The sequence below is a fragment of the Galeopterus variegatus genome, unplaced genomic scaffold (assembly GCF_000696425.1).
Source record: "Galeopterus variegatus unplaced genomic scaffold, G_variegatus-3.0.2 Scaffold234, whole genome shotgun sequence".
Lineage (NCBI taxonomy): Eukaryota > Metazoa > Chordata > Mammalia > Dermoptera > Cynocephalidae > Galeopterus > Galeopterus variegatus.
In genome coordinates this window covers 470,404-493,672 of record NW_007726345.1, presented here as the reverse complement: position 1 = coordinate 493,672, position 23,269 = coordinate 470,404, and the positions used below count along the sequence as shown (strand labels likewise).

The 23,269-nt window shown below is 48.7% G+C and overlaps 1 protein-coding gene across 3 annotated transcripts in view; it reads left to right on the top strand.

Annotated features, from left to right (window-relative positions):
* The window catches only part of CRMP1 (collapsin response mediator protein 1), a 72,981-nt gene that overhangs the window by 45,461 nt on the left and 4,251 nt on the right, over positions 1 to 23,269 (top strand). For all 3 annotated transcript variants that reach the window (XM_008566320.1, XM_008566322.1, XM_008566323.1), the window contains exons 5-12: positions 1,574 to 1,635; positions 1,966 to 2,046; positions 7,433 to 7,501; positions 8,831 to 8,951; positions 11,925 to 12,081; positions 15,008 to 15,149; positions 15,800 to 15,970; positions 20,784 to 20,963. In XM_008566320.1, coding sequence (XP_008564542.1) covers positions 1,574 to 1,635; positions 1,966 to 2,046; positions 7,433 to 7,501; positions 8,831 to 8,951; positions 11,925 to 12,081; positions 15,008 to 15,149; positions 15,800 to 15,970; positions 20,784 to 20,963 — 983 coding nt within the window. The remainder of the gene's footprint in view (positions 1 to 1,573; positions 1,636 to 1,965; positions 2,047 to 7,432; positions 7,502 to 8,830; positions 8,952 to 11,924; positions 12,082 to 15,007; positions 15,150 to 15,799; positions 15,971 to 20,783; positions 20,964 to 23,269) is intronic.

Genomic DNA, 23,269 nt, shown 5'->3' with positions numbered 1-23,269 from the left:
TCGAGGGTATGTTTGCTAATTCCACCACCTGTTTTCTAATTCATTATTTCTGCTTTTATCTGTATTGTTTAATTCTACTTCTTGGTGAATTTTCATTTTGTTCTTTTACAGTTTCTTGTTGCAGAAGCTTACTTGGTTCATAAGCTCTTCCCCTCCCCTTTACAAAACAATAAAGCATTTAAGGCTATGAATTTACCTCTCACTATGTTTCTACCTGTTTACCCCTGACATTTCCTTTGTGCCTCTATGTATATGCTGAGTTTTTGTTTTTGTATTTAAAAAAGCAATGCAGTATCTATTGTCATATTATTTTAATTTAAGTCCACTTAATTAGAGACTTGTACTTTTATATTAATCTCTGAATATGTTTTTTTCATTTAATTTTTCCTGATCTTTTGGGAAAAGAAATTTTTGTTGCCATGGTTTCCTACACAAGAAGAGATTTTTGGTTTGTCTTCACTATTGCATAGTGTAAAAAAAAAATCTCAATCCTATTTAATACTTTTGCTTTAAAGATCTTTTTTGTATCCAAATATTTCCTGATTCCATCAACAAACAGTACTTGCAGAGCACATGTAGTAGATGTGCAAGACAAATGGTGTATAAGAGATGGCCTCTGTCCTCAAGCCACTTGAAGGTGAAATAGGGAGACATCCTCCCACCCATCCCCTGCTCCCCCTGGCCTGTCAACACGCTACGTGATGAAGTCCTGTCATTTCAACCTTTCTGAATCCCCGCCTGCTCTCTCCATCCCTGCACCTCTTCCTTGGCTCAGCATCCTCCTGCCTGACTCAGTTTCTCCTTGCCTTTCTGCACACCCATCCTCCATGCCGCTTCCAGAATAGCCTTTCTGACACAAAACACTCAGACCATGTCCCTCCCCTGCTTTAAAAGCACATGCTTTATGAGACAGAGGTGATGGTTGCACAACACTGTGAATGTTCTAAATGCCACTGAACTAAGCAGCTTAAACTGGTTAGGATGGTGAGTTTTATGTTGTATGTATTATACCACAAATTTTTAAAGATGGTATTTTTTATTTTATTTTTATTTTTTTTTTCGTTAAATTTTTATTTTGTCAATATACAATGTATTAGATTATTATGGCCCATCACCGACACCTCCCTCCCTCCTCCCTCTCTCCCCTTCCACCCAAGAATGTCCTTTCCATTTTTTAAAAAAACATATGCTGCCTTTGCTTCAGCCACAGGACGCTTTCTAGAACCTGCACAACTAATGTCCTTCCATCTTCCTTACAGTCCACCCCCTTGAACGCCGCCCCCCACCCCCAGCCTGGATAGTTCCACTCCTCCCTGCCTTCTCTCTCTCTCTCCTCCTCTCCCTCCTCCTTTACTTTCAGGTTCAGCTTAGGTATGACCTTCCCCAAAAGCCTCCTTGGACCCTCGTCCACACCCCCAGGCTATTAGGTGTCCCCACTGTGAATTCCAGTGGCACGCTTCTGTCCTGGAGGTTACCACTCTGCACTGTGATTGTTGATTTACTGGAAAAAATCTTGCTTCTTATTTTTATTGAACACGTGCTTCTATTCTCTTTTTTTAAAATCTTGAAACAGGTGTCAATTCCTTCCAAGTCTACATGGCCTATAAGGATCTGTACCAAATGTCCGACAGCCAGGTAGGTCCTCCTGCACACCCTTCCTCACCCACCTGGCAGGACTGGGCCAGCTTTGTCAGTCAGGGCAGCACAGGGAAAAGGAGACTGTGAGAACTGGCAAGGAGTGCTCCAGGTTCAAGTCTTGGTCCTGGCACTAAATTGCTATGTGACTTTCTGCCAATCACTGCCTCTCCTGGGCCTTCATTCCTTCCTGATGAGTAGAGTGGAGTGGGGAGGGGCCGTCTCTGGCATGGTGGATGGCTGTGTGGGTGTGAGCAGAAGAGCAGGCCTCATAAATGCACCTGCTGTGATGGGTTTATCTCTCACTGATGCCTGTGTGTTCCTCCTTAGCTCTATGAAGCCTTCACTTTCCTTAAGGGGCTGGGAGCTGTGATCTTGGTCCATGCCGAAAATGGAGATTTGATAGCTCAGGTGAGTGGCGTGAGTCTCCACCTCAGTCTGCTTCTCCTTGATGTAAGGGCACCATGGACGGGGGTGTGGCATTGGTCAGTGAGGTCAGTGGGGTCAAGCCAAGAACTGGGTGTCATATCAGACACACAGCTGAGAGTCACTCACAGAACACTGTCAGGCCTCATCACCTGCAGAGTCTCGATGTTCTGACCTGTACAATGGGGATAACATGACTGCTCTGTGGACTTTGATAGGTTTGTGTGAGGACAAATGAGGATCTGAATAGAAATGCTTTGCCAGCCTGGGGGACACCAGAGGCAATGCACACGAAGCTACCTGCTCTATGTCTTCTGGGAGTTGGCGGTGGGTGCATTGGACAGAGCCCAGGCTTGGAGCAGGTGCTCCAGCCCAGACTCCCCCATCTCCCAGCCATGTGACCTTGGACAAGGACTTACCCCATGAAGGCTCACTTCTTCATCCAGAAATACCTACTTGGCAGCATTGTGAGGATTAAATGATGTCATGTCTGTGAGATTCAGCGTCTGACACATAAGAGACTGCAGCCATGCAAAAGTTGCATAGGATGAGACATAAACTTGTTTTGATTGTTCTGGCTGTGGAGTGGAGAATTTGATGGGAAAAGAATAGTCATGGTGACCAGCTGGGTTCTACTCCAGCGATTCTCTTGAGAAATGAAGAGAGGAGGAAGAGAGAGGAGATGGAAGAGGCGAGAGTGTGAGAGGAAGAAAGCACAATCTACAGGACTCATCCATGGATACGTGGTGCACAGGCATGGGTTGATCTTACACATGGCAAGGCCAGGCACACAGGGGAAGATTTGGATGCAGCAAATAAAAATAGTTAATGCCGGTGCGATGTGAAGACTTTACATGTTGATGTTCACAGCTACTCCAGGAGGTAGAGATAATTATCCCCATTTTATAGATAGGGAAACTGAGGCTCACATGTGAATAACTTGCTCACTGTCGCATGGGGCAGCAGAGCTGGGGTGTTAACCAGTTCCATCTGGTTCCAAAGCCCAGTGGAAGAACAGCTTGAGGTCTGCAGCTTCACCATTCAGATTCAGCTACTTACTATTTGTGTCCTTGCAGTTTTTCTGTAAAATTGAAATTCTTTCAGATTCAAAGTAAAAATCAAACAGCAATGCCTCAGTTACATCCTGCAACCGTATTCTGTTCATTGGTAACAAGTTACAGAGTCCAGCTCATATTCAAGAAGAGACTATTCGAGGGCATGAAGAGTAGGAGGTGGGGATCGTTGGGGGCCGTACCCGAGGCTGCCTACCTGCCTTTGGCCCCCATGACTGATGCTCCTCCCATGTGCAAAGTACAGTCACCCCCTTCCAAGTTTCTCCAGAATCTCATCTCATTACAGCATTTGCTGAAAGTCTGGAATCTCATCTGAATCAGGTCTAGGTGTGGATGGGGCTCCTTGGTCGCACTTCCCACAATCTGTAAGTCTGTGCAGTTAAAAAGGCAAGTCATCACCACCCCTTGCCCCCAACATACAACATACAATGTGGGGGATAGGGGCAGACATCGCCATTCAAAAAGGGGAAAATAGGGGCATCCAGGGTTCCTTGATCCAGAGTAGTTCTGAAATCCAGCTGGGCAAATGTTGGCAGTTCCTGTTAGGTCTCGAGCCTGAGACCGACTCTCCCTGGCTTCTGGTTCCATCCTCTGAGTGATGCATCCTTTGCCATGGCAGGAAGCACATGTTTGTAGCTCAGTAGCATTCTCAGCCTGCCTTCTGCCCAGCAGGATTTTGGGGGTCCAGTTGCCTCTTTCCATATCAGGTACCTGTGTCCATCCAGCTCAAGCTGCCAGAGTTTTGCTAAAGTAATTCTCCCCAAAAGGTCGTGGGCCTCCTGTGAATGTCACTGGAGTTTGTGCCTTTAGACAAAAAGACACCACAGGTTTCTTCCAGCTAAGCCCCCCTCTACCTTGTGAGAGAAGCTTCCTGGAGGCCCTATTGTTTGATTGAGAGGATACATGGGCACAGCCTTAATCTCTTTAAAGTTTCTTTTTTTGTGACTGAATAATCTCAGGGGCACCACCCTTTGTCCTTCTTAGTTTTTAAAAGGTTGTCAAGCCACAATCAGTTTTATCGTGAGGCTACTGTTTATCTGGCAGTGTCTGAGATTTGCTCAGAAGCCATTTCTTAATTTTATGTCCTTAGCTCTTTGGAGAGGCTGAAAATCTCAACACCATCGTGTCCTGGTTTCCTTTTATTTAACAGTCCTTCCCTCCATTTCTCTCTTCCCTCTCGCATTCTACTATACGCAGGTGGTACCTTCCACACTTTGCTGGGAAATCTCTGTACGAGATCCCCCAGTTCATTAGGCACCTTTCCTGCTCTGCACGTAAGTGCAGGTGACACTGCTGCTGACTCCAGCTGCTGCATAACAAGGCTCCCTCTTCCTCCAGTTTCCAGTAACACACTCTTTGCTTCCTTGTGAGCTGTCACTGTCAATATCCTCAAAGTCCACATTTCTTTTTTTTTTTTTTTTTTTTCCTTTTTGTCTTTTTTTCGTGTCCGGCAACGGATCGCAACCCTCAGCACACTCTTTGCTTCCTTGTGAGCTGTCACTGTCAATATCCCCAAAGTCCCCATTTCTTTTTTTTTTTTTTTTTTCCTTTTTGTCTTTTTTTCGTGTCCGGCAACGGATCGCAACCCTCAGTGTCACGCCCGTACCGGACAGGGGATCGGCAACAGAATCGCAAACCTCGGTGCTGCACCCGCACCTCGCTCAGCCAGTGAGCGGGAACCGGTCTGTATGTGGGATCCGAACCCTCGGCGGGAGCGCCGCCGCGCTTCCCAAGCGGCGCACTGTAGCAGTGCACCACCGGGCCGGCCCAAAAAGTCCACATTTCTAATAACAGTCCATTCAAGGTCACGCTGCTCAAAATTCTTCCGACCTTCATTCACTGCCTGGTTCCAAAGCTACTTCCACAAATTTAAGTAATTTTTATGGTAACACCCTACTTCTGGTACCAGAATCTGTATTAGTTCTCTATGACCACATAAGAAATTACCCCAAACTTAACATCTTAAAACAGTAAACACTTATTATCTCATGGTCCTATGGGTCAGGAATTTGGCTCTGACTCAAGGTCTCTCATGGGCTGCAGTGAAGGTGTCAGATGTCAGCTCAAGGCTTGACTAGGGCAGGATTTGTCTCCAGCCTCAGCCAGGTGGTTTTCAGGATTCAGATCCTTCTGAGCTGTCGCACTGATCACCTCTGTTCTTTGCTGGTTTTTGGCCAGAGGCATCCCTTGGTTCCTTGTCACATGGGCAGCTACAATGTGGCGGCTGGCTTCCTGCAGAGTTAACACGTGAAAGAGCCGGGGGAAGCCAGAGTCTTTGTAACCTAACCTCATAAGTGACAGTCCGTCTCTTTTGTCACATTCTGCCCATTAGCAGTGAGGTGCTGGGTCCAGGTCACACTCAAGGGAAGGGATTCCACAGGGATCACTGGAAGTCATCTTGCAGGTTGCCTACCACACACATCTTAGTTTGACCTGATCTTAAACTTCATAAAAATGGAACCCGACAGTATGCACACTTATGTCTGGCTTCTGTTCAGTACCATGTTTGTGAGATTCGTTCCTGTCGTTACGTGTAGCAATAGCTTTTTCTTTTTTATCACTGTAGAATTCCACTGCGGAAATATGTCACAAATTGTCCTCCATTTGTTGGATATTTGGATACTTTCGAATTTGGGACTGTTAATTATAAAGCTTCTGTGCACAGTCTTGTTCAGTCTTTCGTTAAACTTCTGTTCACATTTCTGTTACTATATACCTAGGAGTGGAATTGCTGGGCCGTAGGATATGAATATATTCAGCTTTACTAGTTATTGCTAAACTGTTTTCCAAAGTGGACCAACCTATGACCCCCGACGGAGTTTGAGAAGCCTGGTTTGGAGCCCTCAAGTTTGGGGCCCTCAGGTTTTAAGCTTTGCATCAGGGGCTCAGCTTTCCCACCGCCAACTCAAGCATTCACTTTTTCAGCTCCAGTGTCTCTGTTACCTTCTGTACACCTGCTCTTCAGCTTCCAAATTTTTTTTTTCTGCTGTCTTTGCACTTTCTTGATTCTTGTGTATCTTTTTCTGTTACTTTGGCAGGGTTTTGAAAGAGACCAAAAATACTGCATGTACGTAGCCCATTACCTTTAACTAGAAATCCTGCTCTAGTCTTGCTTTTCCTCATTATGGCATCTTTTGCCTTCCCCCCTCCCCTTTCCCTCCCTCCTTCCTTCCTACAGAAATAGTTACTGACATTTAAATAATTTTGCATAGGGATTTCTCCATATCATAAAATCTTTTTGTAAACAGTTTCCAAAAATGCCTTGTAAACACCATCTTCAGTAGCTGAAATTATTCCATTGTTTACTTAAATCCTCTCCAGCTGTTAGACCTTGAAAATGTTTCCAGTTTATGTTCTTTTAATAAACTCGAGCTTAATAACCATAACTGCACAGCTGAAATTGTGATTTTTTTTTCATGGTTGATAGGGGCTCATGGTAGGCATGCGTCCAAGAACGATGACACAGAAATTGCAGAAGTTAAAATTGGCAGCAGCACAGCTGGCATCTGGGCAATGTTAAAAAATATATATATATTTTTTTCTTTTGAAAAATTGGTGTTCCTGGGGTGAGAAAACCTTGGGACAGAGGGATTTGAATCCAGGCTATCAGCTCAGGGAACTGTTTCACTGTTGTACGACAAGCTTGAGGTAGTGGTTTCCTGCCAGAAAGACAGACAGCAGGATAGGAAACTGTAGTAGAGATCATGAGAGCCAGCTGCCAGTGAATGAGCCCTGTGTGGGCTCCATGTATCATGCTGGACAGTTTACATGTGCTGCCTTGTTTATTCATTCTAGTAACTCTGTAGTACAAGCACTATTATCCCCAATGTACGGAAGAGGAAACTGAGAGAAAGCTTGACCAACTTGCCCAGAGACACACAGATGGTCCGTTCTGGAGCTGGACTCCCAGTCTGGGCTCTTTGATTTCAACATCCATGTAATACCCAAATGCCACAGGACATTCCCAAAGGACAGCCCTGCAGGGAGACTTGGAGATTGGGAGGGTGGTGGACGGTCTTTGAAGCACATTTCTCGTGACGCTGCTTCCTCTCAATGGTCCTGGAGATTGAATGTAAAGCAGGTGTGATGTAGACGTGCAGGGTGCAGGGGGAAGGGGGATGGGTGTGGTGTTGAGGGCACCCGTTCACCACCCCCAGGCCACTGTGAGAGCTCATACAAATGCCCATCTCCCCAGGCGGGCCTCAGCCGCCCCATCTGTCTGATCAGAGGGCTGGAGGAGCGACTTCTCCCAGATCTGACATTCTGTAATCTCTGACTCATTTGTTCTTGTCTTGTAGGAACAAAAACGGATCCTGGAGATGGGTATCACAGGTCCCGAGGGCCATGCACTGAGCAGACCTGAAGAGGTAAAGACTCCCCGCCTTGGGCATGACCCTGAAACTGCTGAGCGCTCACCCCGATGCCCTTGCAGCTGGAACAGCCCAGCCAGGGCCCCGGTCCCTTCACATTCCTCCTCCAGAGCATGCCAGCCCATCTTGCTTCTCTGGGGGCCCTGGGGGCTGCAGGTCTGTCAGAGAAGCCAGGGAGAGACCCTGCCGCTCCCAGGGTCCAGGGTCCTCACACCAAGGCCCCATGGTCATTTCAGTGTCCAAATTGGATAAGATCCTTACTGAGGATTTTGTATTTTGGATGATAGGAAAGTGAAGCCACATGTCCCAAGCCAGCACCCAGAAACAGCTACCCCTGCCTGCAGTGTCCCCAGGACATGAAAACGGGTGACTCCTCTGGTGTGGCAGTGCATGTGTGTGTGTGTGTGTGTGTGCTTGTGTATGTGTGACATTGTGTGTGAGGGGGGAGGTGGGGCAGAAGCAGATAGGGCCTGGAACCAGAGGGGTGCCCTAGCAGCCCTCCTTTGGGTGGAGGGTATTTCCTGATGTCCTCATCGGATCATTAACAAGTCTCCTGGGCTTCTGGGCCCGGCCCTATGATGCACAGTAGGGGACACCACAGGAGTGGACAGGCTTCCTGCCCCGAGAGGCTCTTGGTCTAGCCCAGGGCTCCTCATGAGCCCCGTGGCTCAGTGACGGGCCATGAGCTATTGGCTCATGGCCTGTGGTGAGGTCAGGACAGAAGCAGGAGACCAGATTCTTAGAGCGTGTGGATATTGCTGCCGCACCCGGGCATGTGGCCAGTGGCTTCACCCTGGAGAGCAGGGTAGGGACCCTCTCAGGTCGTCAGACCGGACTGGAAATTAAAAACAAAACAACACAAAACCTTGCTGGGCCTTTTCTCTGAGAAGCACTGGTCTTGAGTGGCAGAGACCAAACAAAAGAGCAGGTGGCTTCACGTGTGTATTCGATGAGTGGATGAGAAGTCACTTGTCACACATGTGCATTTACTTACGTCTTTTTGTGCCTTTTGATGCCTTATTCTGCCGAGTCTATCCCCTGGGGGTGGGGTCTTCTAACAAAGCACACAGAATATTTCCAAACAAGCCAAATAGCATAATTCTGTCTTCCACTCCTCTACTGAAATACATTTTGACTTATTTGACTTTTTTTTCTTTTTTAAAATCTACAATATTTTCTCCTTTGATACAGTATATTTCCCTTCTGACCACTTTTCATTATGGAAAATTGAAGGACACTGATTCAGGGAGAGCCCAGGGGAACGTGGGAGGGTGGTGGCTGTCCCCCTCCCCTCCTTTCTGTAACCCTTGCATTTGCTGTGTTCAGCTGGAGGCCGAGGCCGTGTTCCGGGCCATCACGATCGCGGGCCGGATCAACTGCCCCGTGTACATCACCAAGGTCATGAGCAAGAGCGCAGCGGACATCATCACCCTGGCCAGGAAAAAAGGTGTGCAGCGGGCCTGGGCCTCCTGAGGGGCAGTGGGTCCCAGGGAAGGGGGCGTCCAGCAGGCCCAAGTGCACTCTCAGGGCCACTGCCCAGGGCAGAGACCTGCCAGCAGGCAGCGGTCTGGGCCTCACGGGCCCCACAGCACGTTCTGAGAGGGAAGACGGATAGTGCGGAGCACAGGAGGTGGGGTCAGCATTACAGGATTGACCCCTGCTGTGCCGCATGCTAGCTGCGTGGCTTCGGGCAAGTCACTGACGTGTTCTGAGCCTCAGTTTTCCCATTTGCAGTTCAGATAATGACCCCTGCCTTTGGGGTCGAATGAGACCATGGATTTTAAAGAGCATTGCCAGCTCTAAAGCTCTCTCCCAGGGTTTCAGTTGGAGCTGGCCAGATGATGTCCTGCCTGGCCTCTTTCTGGTCCACTTTCTGGGCCCTTCCCCTGGGCCTCCATTAAGGGCCTTGTGGTTGACACCTGCACCCAAGGTCCAACTTGGGGGCCGTAAGAAGAGCGTCAGCTGGAGTTTAGGAAGAGGGAAGGCGTTTCCTCAGAGCCAGAGGGCCTGGGGACAGCTGCGTGCTGGCCATAGGGCAGTGTCCGGAGAGGAGGCCAGCCTCCCAGCCCAGAGACATGGACGTGTCCCTTCTCCTCTTTGAGCTTCTGTTTCCTCTCTCTGAAGTGGACCTGATGAGCTGATGGATGCGAAGCCCTCAGCAGAGCCCTCAGTGAGTCCCAGGTGCCGAGCAGGTGTCGGCCAATGCCCCTCTCAGCTCCAGATCGGCTGTCCACTCTTTGCCCGGTATCCTCATCTCTTAAGTGGGGCTTGTGGCGCTGCTCTGCCCGCTGAGGTGAAGATTTGGGGGTGAAGGCCACGGTTCACACAGCACTGGGGGCTTGCTGGATGGGCCCTAACTGGGCTTGGGGGCTTCTCGGCAGGAGACTCAGAGGGGCCCGTGTAGTCCTCAGCCCTTTCTGACAGTGAAGTCTGTAGTCCCCAACAATCACCAGACCAAAAATAAAGAAGGATGCCCAGAGCAGTCTTCCTTCCAAACTCAGAGAGAGACAGACAGACAGATGGACAGGGGAGGGGCTGCTCCTCACACAAAGATGGTGGCTGGAAACCTGTGGTCCTAATGCCCCTAGGACGTCCACCATTGGACGAGGTCAGCCCTGTTCACTCTCGAGTCACGTGCGGCTGCATGGGGAACTGTGGTCAGTGGAGAAGGTCACGTAGAAATAAACAGTGACAGTGACATGACCACCACTTACTGAGCACCCACCATGCTCGAGACCCGTGCTCATGGGACACTAAACGGGAGGTATAATTACCTCCATTTAAAAAGAATTTGAATGTATTTTATTTAGCCTAGTTTATCCAAAGTAATGTTTTTTAACAAGTCGTCAATATAAAAATCATTAATGAGATATTTTGCCTAATTTTTTCTGTACTGTCTTTGAAATCCAGCGTGTATTTTGCACTCACAGCACAACTCAGTTTGGAACAACCACAGCTTCAAGTGCTCGGTAGCCACATATGGCTGCTGGCTGCCTTCCTGGACAGAGCAGCTCGGGACCCCGAATACCCTGTATTTTTAAGAGCAAGCTGACATATAGAAGTGAGGCTAGCACAACTTGCCTATGATGAGCTCCATTTTAAAAATAAGGAAACTGAGGCTCAGAGAAGTCTGCAAGCAGCAGCGGCCGGGGGCTTAGCATGCAGGCTCTAGAGCTGTGCTGAGCTGTGAGGCGGCCACTGGCCACATGTGGCTATTTACATTTAAATTAAGTAAAGTTAAATAAAAGTTAAAAGTTAGTTCCTCAGTGGCCCCAGCCACATATCCAGTGCTCAGGAGCCACATGTGGCCAGTGGCTGCTGGATGGGACAGCTCAGATATAGAGCATTCCCATCCCTCCCTGGAGCTGGGCTGCTGGGGTCCAGAGCTTGCCTCCCTCACGTGGCGGCAGGGTGGCCTTGGTGAATGCAGCAGAGGCTGTGGTTTTGCGTTTGTCTCTACATGCAAAGGTTCCTACCAGGAAGCCCTGAGACTCTGTCTTAGTTCGTCAGTGGCCCCAGCCACATATCCAGTGCTCCGGAGCCACATGTGGCCAGTGGCTGCTGGATGGGACAGCTCAGATATAGAGCATTCCCATCCCTCCCTGGAGCTGGGCTGCTGGGGTCCAGAGCTTGCCTCCCTCACGTGGCGGCAGGGTGGCCTTGGTGAATGCAGCAGAGGCTGTGGTTTTGCATTTGTCTCTACATGCAAAGGTTCCTACCAGGAAGCCCTGAGACTCTGTCTGTGGGCTTTTTTCTGGCTGAAACCCATCTGGAAAGCAGGCTGGAACTTCTGGAAAGTCGATGCTCGAGGAAGCAGCCCTCCAGCAATGGGTTGGAGGATACACACTCCAGCTCCCTTGCTCTGTAGGGGGACGACTCTGGGGCGCGTTCCTTAGTCTCCCAGAGTGCCCCAGCCAGGCTGAGCTCCAGGGCCCACAGCTGTGACCCCGTGGCAGCTCTCCCTTCTCCCACTCCCTATGTCACTTCCTCTACCCCCGGCCAGGGCTTCCTGGAGTCACCTCCCAAATAAAATGCTCAAATTAGATTCCTTATTTGAAGTTCTGCTTCTGGCAGAACCCAAACTAGGATAGCAAACCACGTCTTTTTGCCTTGGTTTACAAATCTGTAAAAGGAGATAATAATGTTCCCAAACTGAAAGCAATAAGTATCCAAAAGTTTGCTGAGCACGTCAGCCTTCATAACCCCCAGAAAGTACTCAGCACAGTGCTGAGCACAAGGCGGGGTGGGCATTAGAACCCAAGGCCACTGTGGCTGATGTGCGGATGCCCGTGAGGACGGCCCATTTACTGACCTGCAGCCGGTCTCATTCTCCCACATCTAGATTCTAGATTTTGTACCATCAGCATCTCCAAGAGACCGTGTGCCTTTAGCCGTGCTCACTGTGTTTGCCCCTCCCCAGGTCCCTTGGTTTTTGGGGAGCCCATTGCTGCCAGCCTGGGGACTGATGGCACTCACTACTGGAGCAAGAACTGGGCGAAGGCAGCAGCGTTCGTGACCTCCCCTCCCCTGAGCCCGGACCCCACCACGCCCGACTACCTGACCTCCCTGCTGGCCTGGTGAGAGCCCAAGGACTGGGCTGGGGGAGGCAGCCAGGGGCCTTGGGGGGTGGAGGGCAGAGGGAAACTGCAGGCTGGTTTAGACACGGTGTAGAAGAGGAGATGTTGGGCTGACACTTGAGAGGACAGTACCCCACGTTGTTTATGACAGGCCTGCGCGGACCCAAGGAGCTATTTCATTCCATCACTGTCCCTTCACATTTATTGACCACCTCCTATTCATTCAACAACTGTTTAAGTACCAACTATGTGCCAGGCACCATGGTGTACTGGGAAGCACCCGGGACTAGGGATGAGAGATCAGGCTGTGTCAACCCAGCACGTCACATCACCTGTAAAGTCTCAGACTCACTCAGTTTACTGGAAGTGGGGAGAATACAGTACCTGCCATGGAACTGCTTTTGAGACATGTATGTAAAAGACCTGGAACTTAGGGTTCAAGAAGTGGCCACTGTGGCTTGCAAAGCAACTCCTATGGTACGTGCACACAGTAGGAGCATGGCCACCTTCGTCCCTTCCCTGCCGTTGGCCATCATAGGCAAAGGATGCCTAGCACTGACAAGGCCATGTGATGAGGCAGAGTGGTGAGGTGTGCGCGCTGCCCTGGAAGCAGAGGTGCTTGCTCAGGATGACGGGGGCTTGCAGAGAGCTTCACGGAGGAGGCACCATCAGGGCTGGAGCCGGAGGACAAGTAGGAGTTTGCCTGATGGCTGAGGAGAAGATGGGGCTTCTGGCAGAAGGAACCATGTATGCAAGGTGGGGAGGGGCCAGGCATGTCCCACCATGGAAATCCCTGCCCCCCAAATGGTGCAGAGACCCTTGAGTTGCACATCCCAGGGCTTCGTGAACCCAACAGGCAGCCCGATGCCTGGTGGGTGGCTCACGTTTGGTTAAGTCCAAACAGAACTCCCAATCTTCCCCACACAGCTGCTACCCCACGGTCCTTCCCATCTCAGGAAATGGCAGGAGCATGGACTGAAGGCCCTGGAATCTCATCCTTTGCCTCAGCCATCCTGGCTCAAGCCGCATCATCCCTGGCCTCCTGCAGGCCTTGCTAACTCATCACATGCCCGCCCTGCCCCACTCTTCACACGCTGTTCTCAACAGGCGCCCAGACACTTAAACCTCAGTCAAACCAAGCCACCCCTCTGCTTGGAAACCTCAAGAGATTTCTCCTTTCAAAGTGAAACCCAAGTCCCCACAATGTCCCACAAAGCAGGACATGATCTGGTCCACACTGCCCGACTAACCTCACCTGGCCTGACTGTGAACACCAGGCAGGACTGGGCCTTGGGGCCTTTGCACTCCCCGTCCCCCCACTCAGCACTCTCTTCTCATAGATGCCATGAGGTTGGCTCCTCTACCGCCTTCAGATCTTGGCTGGAAATTTCCTCCTCGGTCAGGCCTTTTCTGATTATCCTCTTCAAAATGGGAATCCCACTGCTTGAGGTTTAATCCATAACATTTGTTCTTACAACACACCTCTGGTCCTATTCACTTGCGTATTGCCCGACTCCCCCGCCTCTCTAGATGCCAGCGAACGAAGGTGGGGACTTTGTCTCTCTCTGTTCTTACAAGCATCCCCACTGCCTTAAGTCACACCAGGTGCACAGGAAGTGGGCAACACGTGTGTGTTGCATAAGGGAGTGGAGAGAAACTCTAAATACGTTTCCATGCACCCAGGTGATTGTTAATATGTCCTGGGCTTCTGAGTTGGAAATTGGAGGACGGCCTCGTCCTGTATTTATTATCACGAAATAACGCTCCGCTCACTCCATTGGTTCTGGGGTCCAGTTCAAGGCTCCTAATATATCCTAAGGGTGTTTGCTTTCAACATCCTGAGGGACTAAAACACAAGCCCAGTGAATGTGCATCTCTTTGCTGTCACCAACAAAGAGAATTTTGTCTTGCAAGCAGAGCACAAATGCATTAGCCAGCCCTTACCCTGACAGACTTATGTTAAGAAGACAAGGTCAAGGGTTGGGATCCCTGTACTGGCCAGCTGCCAATAAAAAAGAAAAAGAAGATGACAGATGTCAGCACGTGTTACTCTCCTTGTACCGTGCAGAGATGTGAGGCCGTGATGTATACGGAATATCCCTCACTTGTGAGACACACAGGCATGTACGTGCTGGAAGGTTTCTATCTTACTCACTGACCTACTTATATATCCACTTATTCATTTACTGGATTCACACAACTTTTTTCTTAATCCTTTAAAAAATTGTGATAACATTTGTAACATAAAACTCAGCATACACTCGACTTTGAAGAGAAGAGGTAGGAGATGGGGAAGAGAGAGGACATGGAGGCCAGCCGGAGGGAGTCTACACGCCTGCTGTGTGTAGGTGACTCCCGGCCGGGAGGCTGTGGCATCAGGACGTAAAGGCAGGCCTGTCAGGCTTGCAAAGCCAAATCGTGTGAAAGCAGGGCTGATCCAGGGGGTTATGAGCTGCATAGAAGTGGAGTCAGCCTGTCCTCCGGCACCTTCTGCTGTCTCCTTTCTTGGTAGGGAGCCCCATGCGCACAGCATCGTAGGGCTCTAAGCTCTCCAGACCCAGCTTGGCTGGAGCCAGGCGGGAGCGTGTGGACACTGTCCCAGGCTCAGGGCATTTTAGGGCAGGAGTAGACTGCCACGTATTTGGTCGGGTCCCCTCTCTTCCAGGCGAGGCAGTGGAGGCCCATGCTAACATAGGACCTTGTCTCTTGACGCCTGGCCCTGGGCTCTCTCCAGATTTCAACAAGATGCCAAAGGCCAAAGGGCCTCCCAATGTCACTCACTAATGCCAGTGACATGCCCCAGAACTCTCTTCCCAACCCCCTACTGGGGTTTTAGGTTTTGAGCCTTCCTTGGGTGTCTGAAGTCAGGGTTTGCCCTTCAAAGTGAACTCACATCTGAACCCCACCTTGTTTTTGTCCTTGCCAGTGGGGACCTACAGGTCACAGGCAGTGGCCACTGTCCCTATAGCACTGCCCAGAAGGCAGTGGGCAAGGACAACTTCACTCTGATCCCTGAGGGCGTCAACGGGATAGAAGAGCGGATGACCGTCGTCTGGGACAAGGCAGTGGTAAGGTGTCACTCATTGCTCCTGCGGGAACATTCTAGAAACACCCCCTGGCCCATCAAAGCCAATGCAGTCTGGGTTCTTAAATCTTTCTCTCTCACTTGATGCAGAAGCAGATGCACTAGAAAGGTGCCCGAGGGCACGCAAGACTCATGGGGAGGTGGTGCCAGTCCTGTAGTGTCCTCTGCGTTCCAGAGGTCACAGTTGTCCTTTGCGCTTTGAGAATGAGGAATATTTTGTTTTGTTCTCACCTCATTTTCGTTCCCATGAAGATGCTCTGTAAACTGTGTGTGTGCATGTGCATGCATGTGTGTGCACGTGTGTGTATGTGGAATTGGGGGTGTTGAGTGAGTAGAGAAAATTCTTATTGCAAAAGGAAGCTCCAGATCCCCCTGCCCCCTGACCTGAAACCAGAGGTTTGCATTTTCCATGACATTCGGGTTCAACTGAACAGACAAATTGTGTGAAAGTCCACATGCCTCTGGATGCGTAATTACGTCTCTGCTCTCATGAGCCCAGGCCCTTTGTGCTCTTTGAGGATGGCCTGTTTTCAGCTGGGGACAGGGGAGAATTCCAGGTGGCAGGTTTAGGGCGTGCCCCTTCTCCCAGCCCTATTACAGGATCCTCCCCTCAGCAGTGGGTCTTGCCTTTAGGCTACTGGCAAAATGGATGAGAACCAGTTTGTCGCTGTCACCAGCACCAACGCAGCCAAGATCTTTAACCTGTACCCAAGAAAAGGGCGTATCGCCGTGGGCTCAGACGCTGACGTGGTCATCTGGGACCCCGACAAGGTGAAGACCATAACAGCCAAAAGTCACAAGTCGGTAAGTGCTGGCCTATCCGCAGTGCTCAGATAAATGATTCTTGCTTTGTAATCATTTCAGAAGCCTGTGGTTAAAAATGATTTATGAACTTTCCAACTGGGATGCGATCTGATATCTAGTGCAACTCAGTCATTTGAATTTCTCCTCCAGTCGGAGAGATGGGGAGAAGGGCTTTGAGCAGGCTCAGCTAAGCTGCTCCTTGCGTGTGTGTCCCGCCTTCTGTCTCTCTGTCCCTCTTGCACATGGTGGCTCCTGCCCACAGGAGCTTGCCGTCTCAGCCATCTGGCACTGCTCATAACTCCATGTAGTAAGCCACCAGGCTCAGAAAGGGGAAGCGTGTGGTCCAAGATTCTTTGTCCAATTGAATTGTCAAGCTGGAAAGGATTTGATCTGGTGCAACCGAAACCTCCCACTTGATTTTTGTGGCTGGCTGCTAACAGTCAGAGAGGAAACGGTTGGCCTGAAAGTGTCCTGTGTCTGAGCACAGCCCAGGAGTGCATGCTACTCCACGTTCCACACCCCAGCCTGTGACTGTAGTTTATCTCTGCTTTGTATCCTACGTGCCCTTGACTTCTCCAGTCATCCAGCAAACCCAGTAGGGATGCAGAGATGGCATTAGACACCTGTGCCTCCCTTAAGGGCTCACGCCGACACCCACTCTGCATGACAGCAGTGGCCCTGGGCCCAGATTACCATTCACACTCATGGACACATGAGGCCACAACCTGGTCCCTGGCTCACTAGAGGCTGTTAAAAGACACAGGCTGGAAGCAGGGTGTGTGCACATGATATCGGATCTGCCATGTGAGTCCTCACAGTCTCCAGTGTCACTTGCTGGTGAGGGGCGTGACCACATGCATGGGTCACAGATGCTCTACAAGGGTGGACAGGACACCAGGCACAGGGAAGCCTCATAAGAAAGCCACAGGAACCACTTGCAGCAGCTCATGAGCATGGCCTTGGCCACCGCTCAGCTACAAGAGACATTGCCTAGGGAAGGAGAGGTCTATGTGGCCACTAACTGTGCTTGTCCAGCTCACCAGTCTGTGGTCATTCATACAATAAACAGTGCTCATTGGTGACACTGCTGGCTTCCCACGTGCCCCACCTCCAGGTAACAGGGTCAGGAGGAAATAAGCCTGTGGTCGCCTTGCCCTGGAGAAAGGTTTAAGCCATTCTCCACGTCACATCCCAGTAGGGCGTGCAGCTATGTGTTGTCAATCACAAAGAATGCTGTAATAGAGTATCCGCGACACCGTTAAGCAGTTTGGCAAAAGCATTTTTTTCTGTTGCATTTTCTCTGTTCAGGGCAGTATCACGCATGTATTACAGGAAACTAATGTTTTTCAGAACATGGATTGAGAATGGCTGTATTAGACTTTAGTTGTATTATTTTAAGTTTTAAAAAATATTTTTCTTTTAATAATTAAAGAGATCATTTTTTTATATACTGACCAGTGATTAAATTTTTAAATATACTTTTCTGTAAAAAGAACATAACTTTCATATCTCAGTAGAAAACATATTTACTTCAAAATGCCACTCACAGGTGTACACACATTTCTACATCTGTAGACTATCTAGTTTTTAAAAACTTTTTTTATTGAGGTATAATCGCATACCATAAATTTCACCATTTTAAAGTGTACAATGCAGGATTTTTTAGTATATTCGGAAGGCTGTACAATCATCACTAATTCCAGAATGTTTCCATCACCCCCCAAAGAAACCAAGGACCCATTAGCAGTCACGCCTCAGCCCCCCGTCTCCCAGCCCCTGGCAACCGCTAATCTGCTGTCTCTATGGACTTGCCTCTTCTGGACATTTCATATAAATGGAAGCATTTAATATGTGACCATTTACATCTTGCTTCTATTACTCAGCCCAGGGTTTTCGAGGCTCATCCACACTGCAGCATGGATCCGTACTTCATTCCTTCTTGTGGCTGAATAATATTTGCTGTATGGATATACCATATTTTGCTTATCCATCCATCCATTGACAGACTGTCTTTTAAAGGACCTAAAGGAAAACAATAACATTAGTTGCCCCTGGGGATCTCAAATGGAGAGACAAGAGTGTTTTTTACTACAGTCTTTTGTACTATTTAAATTTTTATGTTGTTCAGATATTACCTTTAAGAAATGAAGTAACTAACTATTAAAATTCTATGTAGTTGTGAAATACGGAATGTAACATTTGTGAGTAATATAACCAGAACCTCATAAGAATCCCCCAGTTTAGGAATATGACTGTAGCATATCATTTCCTTCAACTAGGTGGGAACAACAGGCCCTCACTGGACTACAGGCGTGGGGGTCTGGCCAATTTCAGCTGGTATGTAAGTGACTGGCTTCTTGTGTCTTCCTTCAGCAGTCACAATCCACATTTGTACTCCAGCAAAGTTATGAATTACTGCATAGCAGGGTCACTTCAGGGTGACTCAGGAGGAATTAGGTTAGCAAATGCTAAAACTGGAAACACACTGTCTGCCTGGGTCCTGGGAGGCAGCTGCAATTGAAGAGTCTGCACAGAATTAACAGCTATTTGTAGATGTGAGTGTTTGCCTGAAAACCCCAAGCATGCACCTAAAAATCATCAAAAACTGTAAAAGCATCTATTGGCTGATGATTACAAGTAATCAAAATAAAGAAGCAATAGCTTTTCTTTGAAATAATTAAAACCCACCTTGAAAAATAGAATGGAAATCAAAGTCCTGTTCCTAATAGCAATACAAATCGAAGATTTAAATACATGCAAGGACTTCTGTGCTGAAAAGATTCAAGCTAGTGAACATATCAATTCTCTTCAACAGATCTTTTTTTTTTTTAACTAAGAAAGCAAGATTCTGGAGGGTAAATGTGAGAATAGCCATAACATTTCTGAACAAAGGGGAAGCTAAGGAGGGAGCATTAATTATCCCATTTATTAAAACATATTACAAAGCTACAGTAATCAAAACAGTTTGGTATTGGTACAAGAGAAAAGAGAGCCAAGAAATAGACTGACCACATGAAAATCTGGTTTATAATAAAGGAGGCAGTTAATAGGAGAAGATAATTATTCAACATTTTTTGTGTCAGGACACTCAGCTTATCAGGTTTAAACTCTGCCCTACTCTTTACCACAAAACACATTCAAAATGGATCAAAGATTGAAGTAAAATTATAAAAGGACTGAAGTAAAACATACATGCTTTAAACATGATAATTTCAAAGGACAGAACACCTTGTCAGGCAAGGCACAAAACTTAGCAATCAAAAAGGAAAAGATTGGTCTATTTGACCATCAACTACAGAAAAAACTTAAACAAAATAACCCTCTGTACAGCAAAAAAGAAATTATTTAAATGAGACCAAAAGACAGAAGACAATCAGGGAGAGTGTTTGCAACACACTTGAGAAAGGATAAATTCTTTAACATTGAATGTGTACTTAGAAATCAGTAAGAAAAATACCAAGACCCTAATAAATAGAACAATATGCAAAAACACAGTTACACAATAAGAAATGTACAAATGATGATTTAAAAAGAGACCTAATCTCACTTATTAACAAGTGTAAATAGCAACAGTAAAATGCTATTTTTCATCTGTGCCAAGGACTGAGATCTAGGAGTTTAATAGTATGTAGATCCTATTTAATAGAGTCTTGTTAGGACACTAGTGTTGCCTTTTTTGGGAGAACAAGTCTATCAAAGGTGAAAATCCATTTACTCTTTGGCATCAATCTCTACCTCTAGAAACATGTCCAGATTGTTGATGCAAAATGTGTTTCAGCCTTGTTTTTAACAAAAGCATGGAAATGACCCGATTGCTTATTTTTTGGGAACTGGGTAAATAATCGATGGTCCATTCTAGTGATGTAATACAGTATAGCAGTTTAAAAAATGTTAAAACGTTTTTAAGCTATGTGCCTGTGCTGATATTGAACAATCTCTGATATAAGGAGAGAAATGAGGTGAAAACCCTCTGTGTGGAATGTGGCACGTGTGTGAAACAGTCACTCACGCTCAGACAATATCTAGGGATACAGAAGAAACTCTTTAAAGCAGTTGCCTCAGTCTGAGCTAGAAGAGAGACTTATTTTTTTTATCAATTATCTTTGGTTGATACTGTGTGATTTTTTTCAATCATGAACATGACCTGTTTTTAAAATAAAAGCTAAAGAGCAGTTGGCTAGTAGTGGTAGTTTTCAAACAGGGTCGAGTATTCACTGTAGGCGTAATAAAAGGAATGCACATTTCTAGGGAAATGTTCTTTTGTCTTTCAAATTAGAAAAAAAAAATGACACTACCCAATGCGGAAGAGGATGAACATGAACTCTCTCTCCCCCTTGCCAATGGAGTGTCAATTGGTCTGACCCCTTCGAAAAATAATTTGGTAATAAGCAACAGTGCTTTAAGAAAGCTATTATCCTTTGACCCAGTAATTTGATTTTAGAAAACGATCCTAAAGAAAGATTAAAAAAAAAAAAAAGACACACAAATGTCCAGTGTAGTCAGAGCAGCCACGTTGCATAACCCCAGGGGACACCATTCACATTCGTGATGCCCAGAACAATATTAATTTGATTGTATGAAGCCACCAGCAACCCGAGTGCCTAGTGGTGAGGTGTTGCTTGTGCGTATTGTAGAGCATGCTGTGGAACAGCACACAATCCTAACGGAGACATTTTCAGAGAGAACAAGACATTGGAAAATGCTCGTGCTATGAGGTTAGGCAGGATTGCTGTTATGAATGCCGTGGTCCGTGCACCCTGCGTCCCATGTTGGGAAGCGTGGGGAGAGTGATGCTGCCTTCCCGGACCTGCAGGCCGTGGAGTACAACATCTTCGAGGGCATGGAGTGCCACGGCTCCCCACTGGTGGTCATCAGCCAGGGCAAGATCGTCTTCGAGGACGGAAACGTGAACGTCAGCAAGGGCCTGGGCCGCTTCATCCCGCGGAAGCCTTTCCCTGAGCACCTCTACCAACGTGTCAAAATCAGGAGTAAGGTGAGCGCATCTGCAGGGGCAGGACCCAGCGCAGGGACCAGAGCCACTCCCTCTCCTGGGGAAGCAGGCTCTGTCATGTGCAGTGTCAACACGTCACTGCCGCGTGAGCCTAGCTTTCCTCATCTGTCAAATGGGTTGTCACACTGCCCTGTGCCCCTGTCGACCCTGCAGGCTCCAGGGCTTTGCAAACTGTAGAGTGGGGTGCACCTTTGGGGATGGGCACTGCTCTGGGTGCTGTCCTGAGTAGTTCTCAGGAATCCTTGCCTCCCTATTGGAGGTGTCATGATCCTCATTTTGCAGATTAGAACCCTGATGCTCAGAGCTGTGAAGAGCTTAACCGGAGTCCCATAGCTTAGAAATCCTCAGGCCTGGCCATTTTGATAAGAATAAATAACCCCTAGCGTCCTCGATGGATGGCTCCCTTCACCTGCCCGACCCCGTCCCTCCCCTTCCTCCCTGGCCATTTCTGCATCTGTTGTTCACTCTTTTCCTTGAAGAATCTTAGCACTGACTTCAGGAGGTCCTGTCAAAGGCATGGAGCAGGATCTGTCCCCATCGCTAGTGCAACTTGAACAGGGGAACTTTCTCACACTGAGATAAACTCCCTCTGGAGGTCAGCATCTTCCCTAGTCACAGCCTTTCCATCACCATGGCAACCTGCTGCCCACATAAGACAGGCAATGTTTGCCAGAAAGACCAGCTGTGTGTGTGTGTGTGTACGTACGTGTCCATATGTGTACATGCGCATGCATGCACATATGTGTATGTGTGCATGTGTGTGTGTATGTGTGCATGCATGCATGTGTGTATATGTGCGCTTATGTGTACGTGTGCACATGAGCGTGTGTGTAAGTATGTGGTCCCTTTATCTTGTGCTTCGTAAGTGGCACCACCACCAATGTAGATGGGCAAGTTCAGGGCCCTACTCCCGGCTCCCAGCACCCACTGGGAGGCTCTGCGTCTGTCTGCTGTCCCTCTCCATTGCCCATAAGGTGTAGTGCCCAGATCAGAGACACCAAATCCCACAGATGCTTTCATCAGACGGGGAAGCAGTGGGCATGGAGAAGAAGCAGGTCAGATCTGTGAAGAGGACAAGGGACGCATGTGAACACCGGGCTGGGACACCCGCTGAGGGGTCTTCATTCCCTCTAAAGTGGTCTGAACCTGATGTCTGTGGATAACAGTCAGCTTCTGCAAGAGCAGATGCCTGATCTCAAATCCTATGTCATCAGTTTGCAGGAGAGGCGGGGGGCTGCCTGCACAGGAGCACACTTAGGGCAGGGGCCGAGAGCCAGGCCAGGTGAGAGAGAGGCCTGCCCCACAGCCTGCCTCTGTCGACCAGAGCTGTGGGGGTGATGGGAAGGGTGTTGTCCAGATGCAGGAAGCACGACAGCAGGTACTGAGAGGAACAGCACAGGACACAGAGGGCCCAGGTCATCAGAGAGCAGAGCTGTGGGGACAGAGGGAGGGTTGTTGAGCTTGTGTTGGGTCTGTGAACTTGGTGCTAAAAATCAGCATATCTGCTGCAGAAAGGGAGGAGCCCGGGATTGGGGTCAGGACGCTGTCACCTGCTGCAGAAAGGGAGGAACCTGGGATTGGGGTCAGGACGCTGTCACCTGCTGCAGAAAGGGAGGAACCTGGGATTGGGGTCAGGATGCTGTCATCTGCTGCAGAAAGGGAGGAACCTGGGATTGGGGTCAGGACGCTGTCACCTGCTGCAGAAAGGGAGGAGCCGCAGTTGGGGTGAGGATGCTGTCATCTGCTGCAGAAAGGGAGGAGCCTGGGGCTGGGGTCAGGGTGCTGTCATTGACCCATGGTGGGACCCTGTGCCGGTCCATGGACACAAGCTGTTATCCAAGGCCTGGGGCAGATTCCCATCTCTGAGGTCGCCTGGGCTGCCATAGGCAGTTTCCTGCAGGCTGATGGCATGCCACGTGGCACCGCTGCCACTTTCAGCCTCTCTGCCTCCAGGTTTCTCTGCCCCTGGCAGCCCACTGCCCGTGGGGATGGTCTGTGGACCCATGCACCCTCCCTGTCCTCTTGTGGTCAGTGCCAAGGTTGCTCCCTACACAGTTCCTGAGCCCTGCTGCCCAGCTGCTCGGCCCACTTGGTATTTCTGTCCGTTTTGGGTTTTCTCCCTCCCTGTCTCATCTCCCCACTCTTCCTTTTCTGGAATTGTCTCCCAAACAAACTATCTGCCATCAAGTCCTTGTCCTGCAGTCAACTCTGCAAGAACACAGGTGAAGATTGGCTCTTTGGTGCTGCCAGTCTGGGATACAGGAGTCTTTGAGTGGGGGGGGGGGGGG